This window comes from Sciurus vulgaris (genome assembly GCF_902686455.1).
Source record: "Sciurus vulgaris genome assembly, chromosome: 3".
In the NCBI taxonomy this organism is placed as follows: domain Eukaryota; kingdom Metazoa; phylum Chordata; class Mammalia; order Rodentia; family Sciuridae; genus Sciurus; species Sciurus vulgaris.
In genome coordinates, this window is record NC_136463.1 from 65165812 (window position 1) to 65184196 (window position 18385).

Genomic DNA, 18385 nt, shown 5'->3' on the forward strand with positions numbered 1-18385 from the left:
TCAGCAACCCTCTGACAGATACAAATGCAGCCTCCTTTACCCAGTGGGGCCTGTAAGAAGGAATCAAGTAAACTCCAAGGTCTTGTGACAGAAACGGTAAGATAGCACAGGGGAGATTTGTTGAATCTGGGGGCTGCTTTAGAGCTGGAAATATGGACTATCTCAGCTTGCAGCAGGCCTGGGAGTCTGTCCACAGGCATGTGCTCTTGGAGGAAACACCGGCCATGGTGTTGCTTTGCTTGTCCTGCAATCTGCCTACCTTTCCAGATTTGGCCTTATACCATGAACTCCACGAAGACAGGACTGTGCCTGTTTTGTGGGTGAACAGCAGGGCTTTGCTGGTTTACTGCTTCTCCGCGGCAGGAGGCCAGGTTCAGCGTTCATTGCGCAGGAGGCACCAGAGCTCTGTAATTCCTATCATCTTTGGTGGGTGCCTTGGGAACTTCAGACTCCCTCTGCTCAGAGAATGCAAATTGCCACTTGGCTTGTTGACCTGTAATTAATTTTATCTCAGTGTTCAACCCATACTTCATGCTGGGGTTTTGTTTTGTTTTGGAAAATGGAAATCGAGTACCCTGAGATGCAAATTCACTTTGATCTTGACATATGAAGTCAAAGTACACAATTTCAAGTGTCACACAGACAAGCAGAGTCAATGGGCATTTCCAAGGGGTTAGGTGGTTTTATGACTAATAGTCATAATTACTTGTTCAGTTACTGGTTCCCCTGGCTACAGAGACAGTGTGTGTGAAAAGAAGAATGGAGATTTGATCAGAAGTTTAAATAGAATAGAAACAATCCCCCCCCCCTTTTTTTCTTAAACAAGGGGGAGGGAATAGAGTGAATTAGCTGAGAGGAAGCTGGAGTAAGAACAGAAAGTTAATCATGACCGTCATCAGGTCTACTGCACCACCGTGCTGCACCCATCAGGTGTGCAGCCCTGGAGGAGGTCAGGTTGTTGTCCCACACTGCCATTCATAGCCTGTCCCCTACTCAGCCTGGGGCTGCAGTATACATTCAAGTTTCAAATGAAAGCTCTGGGGCTTTTTCTGGCCCTGGAGAAACTCAAAAGCTACCTGGAGGAGGTCGTGGCTGTAATACTGACCTCGTTTGCCATCTTCCTACCCAGCAGGATAAAAATATCTTTTAAAAAAGAAAGCTTTCAAGAGCACATCCAGAAACCTTCTTATCAACTTGAACTTCTATATCCCTGAGCCAGCCTGTGCTCAGCCATTGTTATCTGCTGGTCTCAGTAGAAAAAGGCTGGTGAGGGCTCAGTAGAATCAGAAAACTGGGAAAGGAGTCCAGGCAACACAGGTAGGAATCTGTGGGCAGAAAGGGGCCCAGGCACATGCCCTCTGCTCCTGGGCCACCAGATGCACAACTAGGACTTGTTTTCCTTTAACTGGAAAAAGTAGGGAAATGAACAAAAGGAAATGTGTGTTTCCTGTTTGGTGGTTTCAAGCAACTTTAACTTATTTTGTATCCCAGGTTCTATGATCAAGGGTGAGAGCACAGTAGGAGAACCCCAGAAAGCAGAGCTGCATGGGGAGAGCCCAGTGTCTTTGGAGAGGCAGCCTGAAATCATGAGTTGCCTGAAGGATGCTCTTAACAGGCATGATTTTTCTTATTTTTATCAAGGTAGAAAGTACTGGGGGATATTTCAGGAAATTGGACTTTTGTAATGGCCCAGAACAAAGAGAGGATAGTATATTGTTCTTCCAGGAGCTGCTGATCATAGTTGTCAAGCAGTCAAGATCAAGCAGTCAAGATCGGTTGCCTTAGGGGCTGAACCCCTGAGGTCCCTGGAAAACACACATTGCTTCCACCCCCATCCACCAACCCTAGAGTTTTTTCCATCCTCCCTGCAGGGTGCCACAGGGGAGAAAACAAATGAAACCTAGAACAAATGGTTTGGCTGCTAAGGCAGAAGGGTAATGAGTCACAGCTGTGACTGAGATGGACCAAGGTTCCCTCTCAGTTTAAATGAGTGGAAAGTGGCAGTGTTGAAGATGGGAAGAAGTTCCTACAGCAAACTTTAGGGAATGGAGGAAGAAAGAGCAAGGGAAAGGAAGCCTGGGTCTGGCAGGCTCTGTCAACTGAGTGCCACCTGGCCACCCCTGGTGAAGCTCTTTATCCTTGCCATTTGGTCTTCAGGTTCTACAGTGTTTAGTGTGGAAAGCATGTCATTGATGTAGGCCAGAGAGGGAACAGAGGTCTTCTCAAACACCAATACCAAAGACTGCCAAGTTCAGGTTTAACTTAGCTATGTATTTGAAAAATCTTAACATTTTATCAACTCTCTCTTAAAAAGAAAAAAAAAAAAAATTTCCTTGGCCTGATAAATGGTTACTTTGGAGGATGAGAAAATGTGTGTGTGGCAGGGGGTTTAGCTCAGTGGTGCAGTTTGTCTAGCATGTTCAAAGTCCTTGGTCCAATCCCAAAAGGAAAGAAAGAAAAAAGGATAAAAAAATTCTATCAAGTCTAGTTGAGGTCCTGAGGAAGGGGAGAAAGGAGACTGTTTAGCAGCATGAAAAAGGAACGCAATGAGGTTTTATTTTTTTCTTTGTGGTGGTGCTGAGGATTGAACCCAGAGCCCTGCACAAGCTAGGCAAGCACTCTACCAGTGAGCCACCCACCTGGCCTTTTTTGTTTTGAGATAGGGTCTCACTTAATTGCCCAGTCTGGCCTTAATCTTGTGCCTCCTGCCTAAGCCTCCTGAGTAGCTGGGATTATAGGTGTGCACTACCATGGCTGGCTTGGAATGAGTTTTTATTCAGATTGCTCTGTCAGAGGAGATAGCTCAGTCGGTAGAATGTTTGCCTTGCAAGCACAAGGCCCAGGGTTTGATCCCCAGCACCGTAAAAAAACAACAACAACAAAAAAAACCCCAGAAATTCATATTCTTCTTAGTGATGTTTGCATCCTTGAGAGTCTGGGGTGTGGTAAGTAGGTGAGAGCCAAACAGCTTACACATACACACACACCCTCACTATACAGAGCTGACTCATCTCTTGTTGCTGTAGGTATTTTTGGTAACAATAAATCCCTTTAAAATGTTTATTTTCCACTTTACAAATAAAAAGAAACCAAGAAACAAAATCCTAACTACTTTCTTCCCTTGGTGTTCATGTCTAATCTTTGCCCATATTTATGTCCATAATCATCACTGTGAAGTTACTACTTTGTATTCCAATTTTTCAGTATGTTTTTGTCTTCGTTTTTTTTTTTTTTTTTTTTTTTTTTTTTTTTTTGGGTGGGGGTACTAGGGATTGAACCCAGGAGCTTTACTACAGCCCTTTTTTTGATTTTTCATTTTGAGATAGGGTCTTGCTAAGTTGCTTAGGGCCTCCCTGAGTTGCTGAGACTGGCCTGAAACATGAAGTCCTCCTGTCTTAGCCTCCTGAGTTGCTGGGATTATATGTGTGTGCCATCACGCTCAGCTTGTCTTCAAATTTCTATGCAAAGATAGTTAAGTCAGAGTAACCGAAAGCCCCAAATAGGAGACATACACTTACTGTTTTTAGCATCTAGCTCTTCTCTTGCTGTTGGATTTGGAAGGTTGATGTGGGATCTTTGCTGTTGTGAATAGTGCTGACTGTACCTTTCTACAAAGGTATGTGATCTAAGGAGGAACATGTTTCAACTTCCAATCTGTTTCAAGAGTTTGAAAGCTCAGACCTGGAAGAAATGGAGTGAGCTGGGAGGTCTTGGCTGCTTGCAACTTAATAACAGGCCATAGGTGTAAAGTCCAAAAGGGCTCAGATTTCTTTCTACACAAGCTGGCTGTCTCAGACCTTAGTCCAGAGGGGAGCAGAGCTGCCTCCCCTGCACCCTGGCCTGGGGCAGTGAAATGAAGGCATAGGCAAACCTGGCCCGGCCCCTCCCCATGGGCGCACACCAGCGTCTGTGACCTGCATGCTCTTCTCCCTGGCTCTCCTTGTGAGAGGGACCCTGCCTGCCCTGTCACTATTGCAGAGTGACAAGGGGCTTGGCCACAAGTGTTACTGGCGAGTAGCAAGAAGATGAATGGTGAGCAACAGAGCCATTACAGCCTAGTGGGACCTGCAGAGGTATAATGGGAAGGCAGAAGGGCCAAGCACTGTGGACTGCACACAGCCAGAGGTAGCAAGGATCTGCTTTCCAACCTGGGTAAAGGAGGAGTGAAGAAGTCCCCAGCCAAGGATCTAGAGGTATCTCACTAAGGTGGCCTTTTACCTCTCATCTCTATCCTTTACTCTTTTGCTTTTTAGATCATATCTATAGTTTGTATTAAATCTAACTTTGGGTATTCACCTGAAATGATGTCATTACCTACTTGAATACAGAAACTGCTGTTTCATTTGTCATTTTCCCAGCACAGCATCCAGGACAGGGGATCTGTAATACTGTGGAGCGAGCCTCTCCTGGTGTTCTGAATTACTGATAAAACTACAGGGTGAAATTCTGGCCCCTCAAAGTGAAGCAAGTAGAGCCTGGGTAAAACATGGTGATATTTTTTTGTTGTTGTTTTGTTTTTATATCAGGGATTGAACCCAAGAGTACTTAACCAGGGAGCCACACTCCCAGCCCTTTTTTATTTTCTATTTGAAGTAGTCTCACTAAGTTGCTGAGGCTGGCTTTGCACTTGCAATCCTCCTGCCTCAGCCTTCGAGCTGCTAGTATCACAGGTGTGCACCACCTCACCCGGCTGGTGATATGCTATATTTGTTTTGTTGTTTCCTTTCAAATTTCTTGATTGTGATTTGCTGCCTGTATAGGTTGGAAAATCGAGTTGATTTTATTGACTCTTGTATAGCAAACAGGTGCAAGAAATACAATGAGTTAATACAAAGACAAGCAACATGACTAATTTTACCCTCTTTTCTCTCTGTGCCTTTCCAGTGGAGTTCTCAATCCTGCCGCCATAAAGCTCTGAGGAGATCCACAAACCCAAACAGCAAGACTCCTTGTCCTTGGCAGATGGGAGGCAGTATCATTTACTAACCTGCAGGATGGAGACCACACCCTTGAATTCTCAGAAGGTGCTATCAGCCTGTAAGGATGGAGAGGATTGTCAGGAAAATGGAGTGCTGCAGAAGGGTGTCCCCACCACAGGGGAAAGAGCAGAGTCTAGCCAAAGGTCCAATGGGTACTCAGCAGTTCCCAGCCCTAGTGCAGGAGACGATGCTCCACACTCTATGCCAGCTGCCACCACCACCCTAATGGCTGAGGTTCATCAAGGGGAACGGGAGACCTGGGGCAAGAAGGTGGATTTCCTCCTGTCAGTCATTGGCTATGCTGTGGACCTGGGCAACGTCTGGCGCTTTCCCTACATATGCTACCAGAATGGAGGAGGTCAGTACCATAGCCACAAATGGGTAGGCTGTAGATCCTCATGGGAGGCTAGAGGATAAATCAAGTGTTTGCTGTCTCAGGTAACTGAGAGGAGCCTGGGAACATGATTGCTTAGACTTTCATGCTAGTCTAAAAGACATATCTCCAGCAAGCCAAAAGCTTAGGTCAGCATGTCTGAGGCTTTCTGGGTTGAGGAGTTGCGCAGAAGCTCTCCAAACCTGACCTCACAGATTTCTAGCATCATCAGTGCTCCATGTGTTGAAGGGTCACCTCCTCATCCTGCATCATCCAAGTACTGTCCCCCACAAAGCCAGAAGTGAGGGAATGGCCATCAGCGCTGTATCAGGTTTCTTCACTCCTGCGGCAGGTTCTTCTTGGGACAGTCTAGAGGGGTCACATCTGCATCAGGAAAATTTGAGAGGTAACTCCAGGGCTCCAAATCCTCCTGGAGTTGAAAATGACATCAACTTAGGTCCAGAGTCTTAAGTTGCCAGTCTGGGTATAATTCAAGGCAGAACCCAGCCATAATATTGCTGATTCCAAATCATGCATGGATATACTTATATCTCCTATATTATTGTTAGATTTTTGAGACCAGAGACCAAATCTGCTTCCTCCTTATAACTCTAAAGCCTCTAGAGCTATTACCTTTTGGATGATCAAAAATTGTAGCTGACTTAGACGTGGACATGGGAAGAGAGCAGAGAGAGAAGTGAGTAGGTATGGGGCCTCTATGTTGACACTGGGTTTGTTATCAGAATAGGAAAACGACAAGCAAAAATGGGTGTCAAGTCAATTAATATTTAGTTTGACAGGAAATCTGGCAACAGATTTGGTAAGGCAGTTAAAATGAGACTTGGGGATAATTTGTGTCCCCCTCATATCTTCCATGGCCTGACATGGAGCAGCCTGGGTTTGCTATGTCTTTTAGGGACTTCTGTCCGTGCAATTTCAAAGGCAGTTGCTTGGGGGCTCCTGACTGGGAGGAGCGGAAGTCATTATCACCTTATCTCCAGCTTGGAAGGACTCACCTTTAGCCTGAGCATTAGATAAGGGGCTGGGTCACTGGTGACATTTCCTTCTGTAGCTAATCAAGCAAACCTTTTGGACAAAGGCCACCATGAAGACATGACATGGTTTTTTAGTCTCAAGCCAGGTTTACCTGTGTAATTTTAAGTTATGTGGACCTTTCTGAGTTGTGCTGACTTCAAGGTTTCTAGAAGCAAAGCATTTTATAGAAGGGAACATTATCAGGGAAAATCATAGCTGACTCACCCTTTGGACTACAACTCAGGTCATAAGGGAACAGTCGCCAAAATGACATTTCCAAATTCAGCCCCAAAGATGACTCGTGAGGGATCATTCTGGCCCAGTGGGTTTATGGACATATAGCCAAATATCAGTAAGTGTCTGGAGCCACTCTGAAGAACAAAGATTCTAGTTGTATGACTCATTGATGGTGGCAGCTGTATAGCTCATCACAGGTACTCTGTACCCAGGAGACCCTGTAATGGTTGCATCGGAATCACTCAAGGACCTTAAACAATCTTATATTGCACCCACACCCAGACATTCTGCTTTAGGAGATCAGGGGTGGGCCCTGGAATCTGGGGGTGAGTTTTTAAACTCACCAGTGATTGTGATGTGAGACTCTCCTCAACCCTGTCATCTTATGGGGGAGGAAATTGGGGCTCAGAGAGGGGAAGTGGTCCAGGTTTGTGTAGGCAGCCAGAAATAAAGGTGCTCCCAGTTCCTACCCTGTTGACTCCCAACCCAGTGTTGTTTCCATTTACTTTTTCAGCCTCCTTTGAAACTTCATTTTAGCTGTGGTGCTCTGTCTACTGTTACTTCTGGCAAAGCACTAAGACCAGGGCAGCACAGTGTGAGGTTACTCAGCACAGGGCGACTCTGTAGTTCTCAACATGAGCCCTCTTGTCCAGATCAGTTTGATTTCCTGGGACAGATGCAGGCTAGGAGTGAAATTGTCTTTCATCTGCCTCAGGGGCGTTCCTTCTCCCCTACACCATCATGGCCATTTTCGGGGGAATTCCACTCTTTTACATGGAGCTTGCATTGGGCCAGTACCACCGAAATGGATGCATTTCTATATGGAGGAAAATCTGCCCAATTTTCAAAGGTAACCGAAGGGTTTGCTGAATGGGTGAGTAGGGGCATTTCCATCAATGGGTGGGAACTGGGGACCTGCTCCTAGAAACACTTAGGTTTTAGGTATCCCTGGGAAACAACTTGAGTCATCAAGTTTGTGACTGGTCAAGTGGTGTGAAATTGTTAACAAGAAACAGAACAAATGGCAATTAAAAAGTAAACTAAGTTTTAAAAATTTAGAACAGTAACAGTACTCACATACATTTTTTTAAAAGTTTATTTTTGCAGTGCTGGGGATTGAACCCAGGGCCCTGTGCTTGCAAGGCAAGCACCCTACCAACTGAGTTATATCCCTAGACCCTCACACACATTTTTGAAAACGTGAAAGCTTGCAAATATACAAGTAATTGGCTACAAGTAATTGCCATTTACCCTGTGGTTTTCAGAGTTCTTAGGGGAATGAAATGGATGACAGGAGCTGTCTTTGCCCCTCACTCCAGCTGTGGGACTCTCCAGGGCTCTGTCTCAGACTTTTATTGTTGGGTGTCCTTTGAACTTGGCCTCTCTTGCCTACTTCCCAGGGATCGGCTATGCCATCTGCATCATTGCCTTTTACATTGCCTCCTACTACAACACCATCATGGCCTGGGCGCTCTACTACCTCATCTCCTCCTTCACGGATCAGCTGCCCTGGACCAGCTGCAAGAATTCCTGGAACACTGGCAACTGCACCAACTATTTCTCAGAGGACAATATCACCTGGACACCCCATTCCACGTCCCCTGCTGAAGAATTTTACACGTAAGTGTGCATAAATGAGAGGATGATCTGTTCAGGCAGGCCACACCCCTGGATTTGGCTTCTTAGGAAGCAGGCAGGATTCAAGGGCTTTTTATGGTCTCCTGGCAGACTTCTGAGAGATGATGCTATCAGGGATGGATGGGGGAGAGAATGAGAAAAGGGGTGGCAGAGCCCCAGTCCCTAGCAGGATTTGAAGCTGGGAAATCGTTTTGAGTGCCGCACAATCGCACCTTCTGTGCCACCCCTCTTCTTTCCCATTGTCAGAACTGCCAACATGCCCAAGCTGATCCCTACCTTCATTTTCCAAAATTACTCCTCTGCATCAAAACTACCCTTCTTCCTGGCTCCTCTTCTCAGTCAGCTGCCATGAAAGCAAAACAACCTGCATCTTCAGTAGTTTGAAACTATTCAAATAGTTTCTAGTTTAATGCATTGACTTCATGAATGGGATCTACCCTTTGGAAGAAGATGCTTAGAAAAAGCAGCATTATTTTAATGCAGGAATTTCAGGGGCTGGCAACCCAAAGACAGAGCTACATTAAAGGAAGGGGCCTACTACCCACACACACAAATCCTCATGTACCCAATAGCCAAGCATATTGGTCAAAGAGGTTTGGATCCCAGACAGCAAAGGAGAGACCAGGAAGTCTATCTTTGGGATGAGAACTCTTCCCAGGGACTGCTGGCTGACTATGCTGATTGCTTCTTGAGGATCAGCCAGCCTATGGCAGTCCTTTCTGAGGCTTGGTGAACATTTGGTCCTTGCAATGTAGTGTCCATTTTTCTTTGGGCACCTTCTTGGAGGTATCACTACTGGGTACTTATATCATTGTCTAGATCCTCTCACAGGCCTTTCTTTCTCTTTTATTCTAGGCGCCATGTCCTGCAGATCCACCGGTCTAAGGGACTCCAGGACCTGGGGGGCATCAGCTGGCAGCTTGCCCTCTGCATCATGCTCATCTTCACCATTATCTACTTCAGTATCTGGAAAGGTGTCAAAACTTCTGGCAAGGTGAGGACTTTGGCTGCTTATCCAGGCCTGCCAAGGGGCCCTACAGGGTCCTGGACAGCTACTGATCAGGGGATGATCACCGTCCCCTTCAACACCTAATACATTCCATGATGTTCTTTCTCTATCACATCTATTAGAAGATTCTAGAAATGGCCCAATCCCAAGATCAATTATAAATATTATAATATAAATTACTTTTAACTTGGAGAATCACAACTATTAATAGTGGTGATACTTTAGCCACCTCAGGTGTGCTGGGCAAGCACATTACCACTGAGCTATACCCACAGTGGCAATAGTTTACTGCCATCCTACCATGGGCCATGGTAAGTGCTTTATCTACACTGGCTATTTCCTGCTAGACATTTTCCCATTTTACATATGTGGCTTAGAGGTAGGTAGTACTGACCAAGTTGAATCAGATCCCCATCTGCCTGGTTCTGAAGGCAGTGATCTTTCTTTTTTTTTTTTTTTTTTTTTTTTGTGATATCTCAATTTTCTTATTGTGGTAAAATATACATAGCATAACACATCGTTTTAACCTTTAGTAAGTATACAATTTACTGGCATTAAATACATTAATAATATTGTGTAAATATCACTGTCTTAGTCCATTTGAGATGTTATAATAAAATACCTTAGACTGGGTATTTTATATAAATGACAGACATTTGTGCTCCTGATTTTGGAGGCTGGGAAGTCCAAGATCAAAGCATTAGCAGATTTTTTTTTTCCCTTCCCCCCAGGCAGTGATCTTTCTGCTTCACCATTTTGTCTCCTAAAAGTGACAGACAAAAAAGAGATGGATCTCCTTTCTGGAGAGCTTTAGGAATAAAAGACACTGATATCAACCCATCTTCTTTCCTTGATCTCTGTGGACTAGTGAGGCAATAACCTTGTTTCCACTCTCCTTCCTTCCAGGTGGTATGGGTGACAGCCACCTTCCCTTACATCATCCTTTCTATTCTTCTGGTGAGGGGGGCCACCCTCCCTGGAGCCTGGAGGGGTGTCCTCTTCTACTTGAAACCCAACTGGCAGAAACTCCTGGAGACAGGGGTAAGATATTAAGAAAAACTGTATACCTGTCTGTCATCCACTACACAAAACTAGTTTCCCTTCAGTTAAGACAGTAGGGACAACTGAAATTTACTTTCAATATACAAGTTAACAAAAATGCTTTAAATCAGAAATACAAGCATAAAAAGTACTGTTGAGCTAGGTGGGGTTGTGCATGCCTGTAATTCCAGTGACTCAGGAAGGTGAGGCAGGAGGGTTGCAAATTCAAGGCTAGCTTCTACAACTTAGTGGACCCTGTCTCAAAATGAAAAATAAGAAGGGCTGAGACTATAGCTCAATGGTAAAGCTCTTATGGATTCAATCACCAGTACCAAAAAAAAAAAAATTGTACATACCACTGGGTGGTTTTAAACCTAAATGACAGTAGGAAGAGAAATCACATGTGTTTGCACTAGGTTATGTGATCGTCCTTGAAATGAGCCTTGAAAGCTGGATTTCACCTTGCACATAGTCACATGGAGTCATGAGAGGTGCAGTCCTGCTGGTGCCCAGTGTCAGCCTGGGTCTTGCCCTTACCCCTGTGCCCTTTCCTCTGTGTGTTCCAGGTGTGGATCGATGCTGCTGCTCAGATCTTTTTCTCTCTTGGTCCAGGCTTTGGAGTCCTCCTGGCTTTTGCTAGCTACAACAAGTTCAACAACAACTGTTACCAGTGAGTATCTGGGGTCCTCAAGCAAGGCTTGGAAATAGAGTGAGAGAAAGCTAGTCTGGAGGAAGGTGGTGAAACCAATGGTCTCAAGTTGGCCAGGCTCAGGCTATGATGACACTGCCCCTCACAGGTACCACAAACCTTAGTCCATTCACCTCTGGCCAGAGCGTCTATTCAGGCTATTACTTTACCAGAGGTTGAGAGAGTCCCCAGGCCACTTCTATTTTGTGAAAATTCCTATATATAAAAATCATAAGAAAATTTACAAAAATTACAATATGCAATTAAATATTTGGGTTTGGTTAATATGTCTAACAACAAAATTATAATGTGATAATTTGTTTATGTATGTATACACAAAAAGTATACTGACTGATTTTTTTTTTTTTTTTTTTTTTTTAATTTTTGTGATACCAGGAATTGAACCCAGGGTGGTCTCCCACTGAGCTACATCACAGTCCATTTTATTTTCTATTTTGAGACAGGATCTCACTAAGTTACCCAGATAGACCTCAAACTTGTGATCTTCCTGCTTCAGCTTCCCTAGTAGCTGAGATTACAGGTGTGCACCATCACACCAGGCTGACTGAATTTTTTGACCAGCCCAAAATACCATTAATTTTCATAGAAAAATCTTACTTTAGATATTTTAACAAAACAGGGACTATTGCACTGATCATCACTTACATGTCACTCATCACCTTTAGACTTAATTTTATTTTAATTTCCATCACAGATGGCAATCTATTTGTGCCAGTCATAATTATAGTTTGTTTTTTTAAAAGATGAGGAAGGGGTTCATATTTACCCTAAGGAATGTGGCCTTACATTGGGATACCAATCTGAAATTGTACACCGAGGTCTTTTAAAAGAGCCAGGAAGCTGGGCACAATGGCACACACCTATATTCCTAGCTACTTGGGAGGTTAAGGAAGGAGGATTGCAAGATCAAGGCCAGCCTAGGCAATTTAGCAAAACCCTGCCTTATAATTTAAAAAGCGCTGGAGGTGTAGCTCAGTGTGTGGAGGGCTTGAACATGTGTGAGGCCCTGGATTTGAACTCCAGCATTGGGGGTGAGGAGGGTAAGTGTCAGGGTATCTCTGTGGCAGCCTGTGACTTCATTTGAAGATAATGTCAAACATCTGAATCTGAGGAATTAAAAAAATGTGAGGTCAAAACCCCATCCTGCCCCCTCTTCCAGCCCAGGCCCTATTCCAGAACAGGTATTTCCTGTTTGAAATGGAGAAGTCTGTGCTGTTACATAGCAGAACCACCTCTTAAAACACCTCTGACCTGTTACTATTCCCACACCACATGTAGTGCTCAGGGCATTGGAGCTTCAAGCCTGAGAGTCTGGATTCTGGGGGAAGGAGAGGGATATAGGCAAGGCTAGGGGTCCTTTGAGCCACAGTGGTCTGTCTTGGGGCAGGTATGCAGATAATGCTTAGACTAACCACCCCAGAACTGTTTCATGTCCCTTGGGTTTTCCACTCCAGAGATGCCCTTGTGACCAGTTTGGTAAACTGCATGACCAGCTTTGTTTCGGGATTTGTCATCTTCACGGTGCTTGGGTACATGGCTGAGATGAGGAATGAAGATGTGTCAGAGGTGGCCAAAGATGCAGGTAGGACCTTGGACTCTGTTTTGGTTACTGGCTTCTTTTGAATTGCTCTGCTTTGGATCTTTACAAATATCTAAGTTTTGAATAGTTTCTTAATTACTCTTGAAAATTTCTAAGACTTGAGAGAAACTTAATGCCTTGGTGATCTCAAGCCTTTCTGTGTGTTCAAGGCCACATGGAATAGGGCAAGTCCCTTGGCACCCAGCACTGGGCCTTCAATACACAATAGGCTTGAAAATATGACTTGGATATAACTTTAAAATCAGTGGATTTGAGTCCTGTGATGGTCTTATAATGAATCCAGTCTAGTAAGCAAATAATGACTAATCCTTAGAATTGTCCCTTGTAGAAAAATGCTGCTTGGTCATTCTGCTGTACTGTGACAGATGTTGGAAACAAGGTGTTGCATCTAGTGGATGGGTTTTCTTGAGAGCATACTTGTGTTTTTGGCCCGAGGCAATGCTCTGACCAATCCTGTTCCCCAAAAGAGGGTACCTAGCTAACTCATGAGAGGTTGAAAACATGTCCCTCACACTAACAAAAGTGACTTTAAAATGGCAGGAAGTCTTTATTCCACTTCCTACTGTTCTGGAGCTGAAGATATCAGAGGGGCTAAATGCTGTGGGACTTTTAAAATATCAATCCTGGCCCTGAAAATAAAACACCAAATTGTTATATAGTGGAAAAACTCTTACTCTTATGTGTAGCTTTGCTCATCTCGAGATTTTGGTTCTCTTTCCACCCCCCATCTTAATTAAGGGCACCCAGTTTTCAAGGTATATGTTCCTTTTCTCCTGCCTCCCAGGTGACCAGGTAAGATGGTGTGGAGTGTGAGGAGCCACTTGATACATGTCACAGCTTAACTCACGTGGAAGGTCTTATGATGAGAATTGTAGTCGCTGAGTTTCACCCTGTGACATTTTTGTAGGACAAGTCTCAGCAACCACCTGTCCTTTCTCCTTATCTCCCTCAGGACCCAGCCTCCTCTTCATCACATATGCAGAAGCCATAGCCAACATGCCAGCATCCACGTTCTTTGCCATCATCTTCTTCCTCATGTTGATCACACTGGGCCTGGACAGCACAGTGAGTAAATGGGGAAGGAAAATAGGCTTTGAGAGGATGAAGAGGAGAAGATGCAGCTGAACCCATTTCCTCCCACCTTGGTCATCCCAGGCAGCATTAGCTACTCTCTCCTTGTGCCCCGCAAACCCCTTGTTTATTCCTCAGCAATGGCACTTACAGCCCTTACTACATTACAGGGTCATTAATGAGATCATGTGAAGAAAGTGCCTGGGACAGGAGAAGGGCTCCGCAGATGTGATTTCCTTACTGTGTGTTGACCGTGAAGGCCAGGACAAGGTCCCTCTTGTGTCTGCCCTGCCCAGCATTTAGCTTAGTGCCTTGTACTTATTACCATGGAGTAAGTCTCAGTTTTGAGTTGGCCTTTCTGGTGTAGCCAGTCTCCCTAGGAGACCTCACATATTAAAGTTCAGTCCACATACTGTATTTTCTTTCCTGGAGGTCCTCAGGATTGGGTTCTAAATACAGTGTAAGTCAGGGAAATAGGCATCCAGGTGTGTTCATGGACCAGTGAGTTGGGGGAACTGGTCATGATGAGCTTGACTGATCGCTTGGCCATCTTACACCTCCTCCTGTTCACTGTTCTGAAGGCAAAGACTTGTCCCAAAGCCTCCACTGTGACCATTTGCACGCACCTCTCAGTTTGCAGGCTTGGAGGGTGTGATCACCGCTGTGCTGGATGAGTTTCCACATATCTGGGCCAAGCGCCGGGAGTGGTTTGTGCTTGCTGTGGTGGTTACTTGCTTCTTTGGATCCCTGGTCACCCTGACTTTTGTGAGTATCATGGCCCTCAGCTCTGAGCTGGCCTTCACTGGGGCAACAGAAGGGGACTTGGTACTGCCATTCTGTCACCACAGGCTGGGGTGTGATTCAGTAGTAGAACACTTGCCTCAATGAGGTCCTGGGTTTGATCCCTAACACTGGAAAAAAAAAAAAAAAAAAAAAAAAATTCACCAAGGAAAAGAAGGAAAGTTGATCTGGCAGCATCTGTTTATAGAATCATACATGGTTTGGTATCCTGAAGCTCTTCACATTTTATAGTAGATCTAATTACATTTCTAGCTTGGCAAAACATCTGGAGAAAAACTAGTTTACAGTTCCAGCCTATTTCCAATACTTAGGCTGCTCTAATGGGAATATTGCCTGTTGTCTTGATACGTGGAACAGCTGGAAGCTAGTGTCTTTTAAAGGGCGTTGGGTGGAGTAGGATACTAGAGATTGAATCCAGGGGCACTTTATCACTGAGCTACATCCCCAGACCTTTTTATTTTATATTTGAGACAGCTTCACTAAATTGCTGAGGCTGGTCTCAAACTTGTGATTTTCCTGCCTCAGCATCCCAAGTTGATGGGATTATAGTGTGCATCACCATGTCCACTAGAGGCTGATGTCTTGCCACCATGTTTTATGCCATGGTGTCTCTTCTAGAACTTGCAATGGTAATGAATTGGTAACTGAGGCAAATACAATAAAGCAGACATCAGATAGTAACCACAGACATCCTAGGCTTGTGTTCTCCTGATTCAAGGCAGATATTGCAGATAGGCATTTTCAAGCCATGACCCCGATGGCTCTGGAGCTTCAACAGGGTGGGTGGGGGGTTAAGGTAGTCAGGAGTTAGGACAGAAGGCAAAATTGTGACCAAGGTACTCAATGTGTCTGGTATCATCCACCCTCCCAGATTCAGTCTTTAGAGGTGGGGATTCTCTGGAGTTGAATACACAGGAAGTGCTCAGTAAGTTGAAGAAGGCTGAAAATAGATCCAGAAGTCCTTTGGAGTTTGTCTCTTAAAGCTTAGTGGGAAAAAGAAATATGAAGAATGTGTTCTGGGGCTTCATGATAGAGTGCTGGCCTAGCATGCACCAAGCCTTGAATTTGATCCCCAGCACTGTAAAAAAGAAAAAAACAAACAAAAAGAATGGGCTCAGTTGGGTAGGAAGTTGTGTCTGATGGGGTGAAAATTGGCCCACACTATAAAGACCACTCTAAGATGCAGGCTGTGGGGTAGATTAGGTCCAAGGTAGAAGTTTTTCAGCATTACCCTAAGTTCAGAAGCTTATGCAGGTCTGTGCAGTAAGGAGGAGCAGCCTTTAACCAGGTTTGTGGTCTTGCTCCCAGGGAGGGGCCTATGTGGTGAAGCTGCTGGAGGAGTATGCCACTGGGCCCGCGGTGCTCACTGTCGTGCTTATAGAAGCAGTTGCTGTGTCTTGGTTCTATGGTAAGATCTTCTTTCAGCCAAGATGTGATCTCTTGATGGGTTTGTTAAATAATCTCAATTAAGTGCCTTCTCCAGAAATCATCATTTCCTCCACCCTCTGTACTGCGTGTTGCCTGCACCCTTCAGGAAGGACACGTTTTCAATTCTGAGTTTGAATATTCACCCAGTGGAGGAAGGCTGAAGAGGTTCCCTATAGCACATCAACAGTGGTGGTTTAAGATCCTGATGGAGCCACAGAATTCATGAACAGTGAATGCATTTGCAGAGTGTACAATAAATTGCTAAACAGAGTTGCCCCAAATTTAAATTTCTCAAGTGAGATCTCCTCCAGAGCTCTGAGACAGAGCTTAGGCTTATCTTCTAAGAAAAAGGCAAGAATGCTCTTATTTGCATGATCTACTCTGGGAAGACTCCCAAATCACCTTCCTCTGGTCCTGGGATGGAATCTGATAAAGGGTGAAAGCACCAGGCACTCAGGGAGTGAGCTGAGATGGGTCCATTGGCAGAGGTCCCAGGAGCCTAGGTAAGGATTTTAGGGCACAGGCAATTGAAATGAAAAACAACAGTTCAGAGATGCCTCTCTAAAATCTGGAATCTACTATCTCATTCTAAAAATGTATTTGATTTTCTAATTTCTATGATACTAAAACTGCTTTAGCATGGTAGTCATTACTCGTTATGAAGAGAGCAGAGTGTGTTTTGAGTTGCACATGGGTCCGGTGTTTTAAAAAGAAATCCTCTTCTGTAATTCAGAGGACGAAGTTCAGTGTGTGAATTGCTGCAGACGTGCCCTAGGATATGCAGGGAGTGTTCAGGGAAGCAGCTGCAAAGCACCTTTCCCTTCTTATTTTCTCTTCTGTCAATGAGAATTATCAGTTCTCACTGTGCCAGTAACTTTTTATAGAAGAACCTTGATCTTGATCTGGCATATGAATGGGAAAATTGTTAAAAAATTCTCTTGAAAGTTTCCAGTGTACAGTTGAAAATTGGTCTCTGTCAGGCTGGTTCACCATCCCTGAACAAAATTCAACATTCTTTTCTACAATAACAGTAAAATCAAATTTATACTGAGATCTTAGTGGGGGCACCATTGTGGGCTTTGTGCCTTTCCCCAAATGTCTATCACCCTGCTCTATGTAGAAAGAGATTTGCTACAAAAATGCAGTTTTGTGACCCTTCAGACCAGACTGATGTCCCTGAGCACCTCATATGGAGAAATTCCCAGAACTGCTACACTGTTCAGGAGAGGAATTCTATCTCCCTTCCTTCTTGTCATCCTTAGTGCTGACCCTGTGACCCTGACTCTCTTTGAGCCTCTCAGTCAATCAGTTTCTTTCTCTTTTGGATGATTTCAGGTATCACTCAATTTTGCAGTGATGTGAAGGAAATGCTTGGCTTCAGCCCTGGATGGTTCTGGAGGATCTGCTGGGTAGCCATCAGCCCTATGTTTCTCCTGGTGAGTTGTCATTTCTTTTCTTAGTCTTGCCCTGGGGAAAAATTACCCCCAGATATTTTATTGGAGTATAACACATATACAGAAAAGTGTCTAATCATAAGTGTACATTTATAAAGAGTATACTTACAACATATATACAGTTATTTTTTGATGTGCTGGGTTGAACCTAGGGCCTCAAACATTGTAGGCAAATGTTCTAACAGTAAGTGATAACCACAGTCATTTTTATTTTATTTCAAGGTAGGGTCTCTATAAATTGCCCAGGCTGGCCTCAAACTTGGAATTTTCCTGCTTCATCTTCTAAGTAGTCAGGATTATAGGCAAGGACCACAAGTCCTGGCAAACATTATTTATGATGCAGAAGTTTCAGTTGTTTTCAGTGAGAGGCCTTCACTGAATCACCTGGCCCACTATTACCACAAGAAGTCCTGACATAAATAGGTTACTAATTCATATTCTTACCAGTGCTTCTTGATAATCTACTTAAACCCTTGCATTTATTTTTCAAAGGAGGATTAACATGTGTTTACTTTCATTTTCTGCACAATAGTGAGGAAATGGGTCCAGGGCCCAGATGTACGGAAGGCAGGGGAGATACTCACCAGGGGCAAAAAACTCAGTACTCAAATATTATTTTAATGTAATATTTCTAAAAAAATAATGCAAATCAATCCATGATGAACATTTTAAATAAACATAGGACCCTGACCCTATGTGACTCACCTCACTTGAGTTACCTTAATCAGATCCTTTCTCTTAAAAAATTGCACTAAAATGTTTATCTTGATTACTGAAGTTTTGCTTGCTCCCAATAAGTGTTGTGGCTGAGTTGAGTGCCTGACACTCCTCACCCCTATCCTGGTCCTAAGGCTTTGGTATTTTCATTTCTGGGCGGAGCACACTCAATGAGTTCCTTTACCCTGCAAAGCCCACGTACAGATTTGGGTGCAGGCACATTACTCATAATCCCCGTGATGTTTGCTTCACTCCCCTCCTCTAAAGGCAAGTGTTCTAGTGCCCAGTTAAGA

At 44.2% G+C, this 18385-nt stretch overlaps 1 protein-coding gene across 1 annotated transcript in view; it reads left to right on the forward strand.

Moving 5' to 3' along the window:
* Positions 1 to 18385, forward strand: part of SLC6A4 (solute carrier family 6 member 4) — a 35583-nt gene that overhangs the window by 8636 nt on the left and 8562 nt on the right. Inside the window, exons 2-12 of the mRNA XM_079130852.1 lie at positions 4885 to 5337; positions 7340 to 7474; positions 8025 to 8244; positions 9118 to 9256; positions 10178 to 10312; positions 10879 to 10982; positions 12476 to 12603; positions 13574 to 13686; positions 14326 to 14457; positions 15802 to 15901; positions 17257 to 17357. Of these exons, the coding sequence (XP_078986978.1) occupies positions 4995 to 5337; positions 7340 to 7474; positions 8025 to 8244; positions 9118 to 9256; positions 10178 to 10312; positions 10879 to 10982; positions 12476 to 12603; positions 13574 to 13686; positions 14326 to 14457; positions 15802 to 15901; positions 17257 to 17357 (1650 nt within the window). The 5' untranslated portion in view covers positions 4885 to 4994. The remainder of the gene's footprint in view (positions 1 to 4884; positions 5338 to 7339; positions 7475 to 8024; positions 8245 to 9117; positions 9257 to 10177; positions 10313 to 10878; positions 10983 to 12475; positions 12604 to 13573; positions 13687 to 14325; positions 14458 to 15801; positions 15902 to 17256; positions 17358 to 18385) is intronic.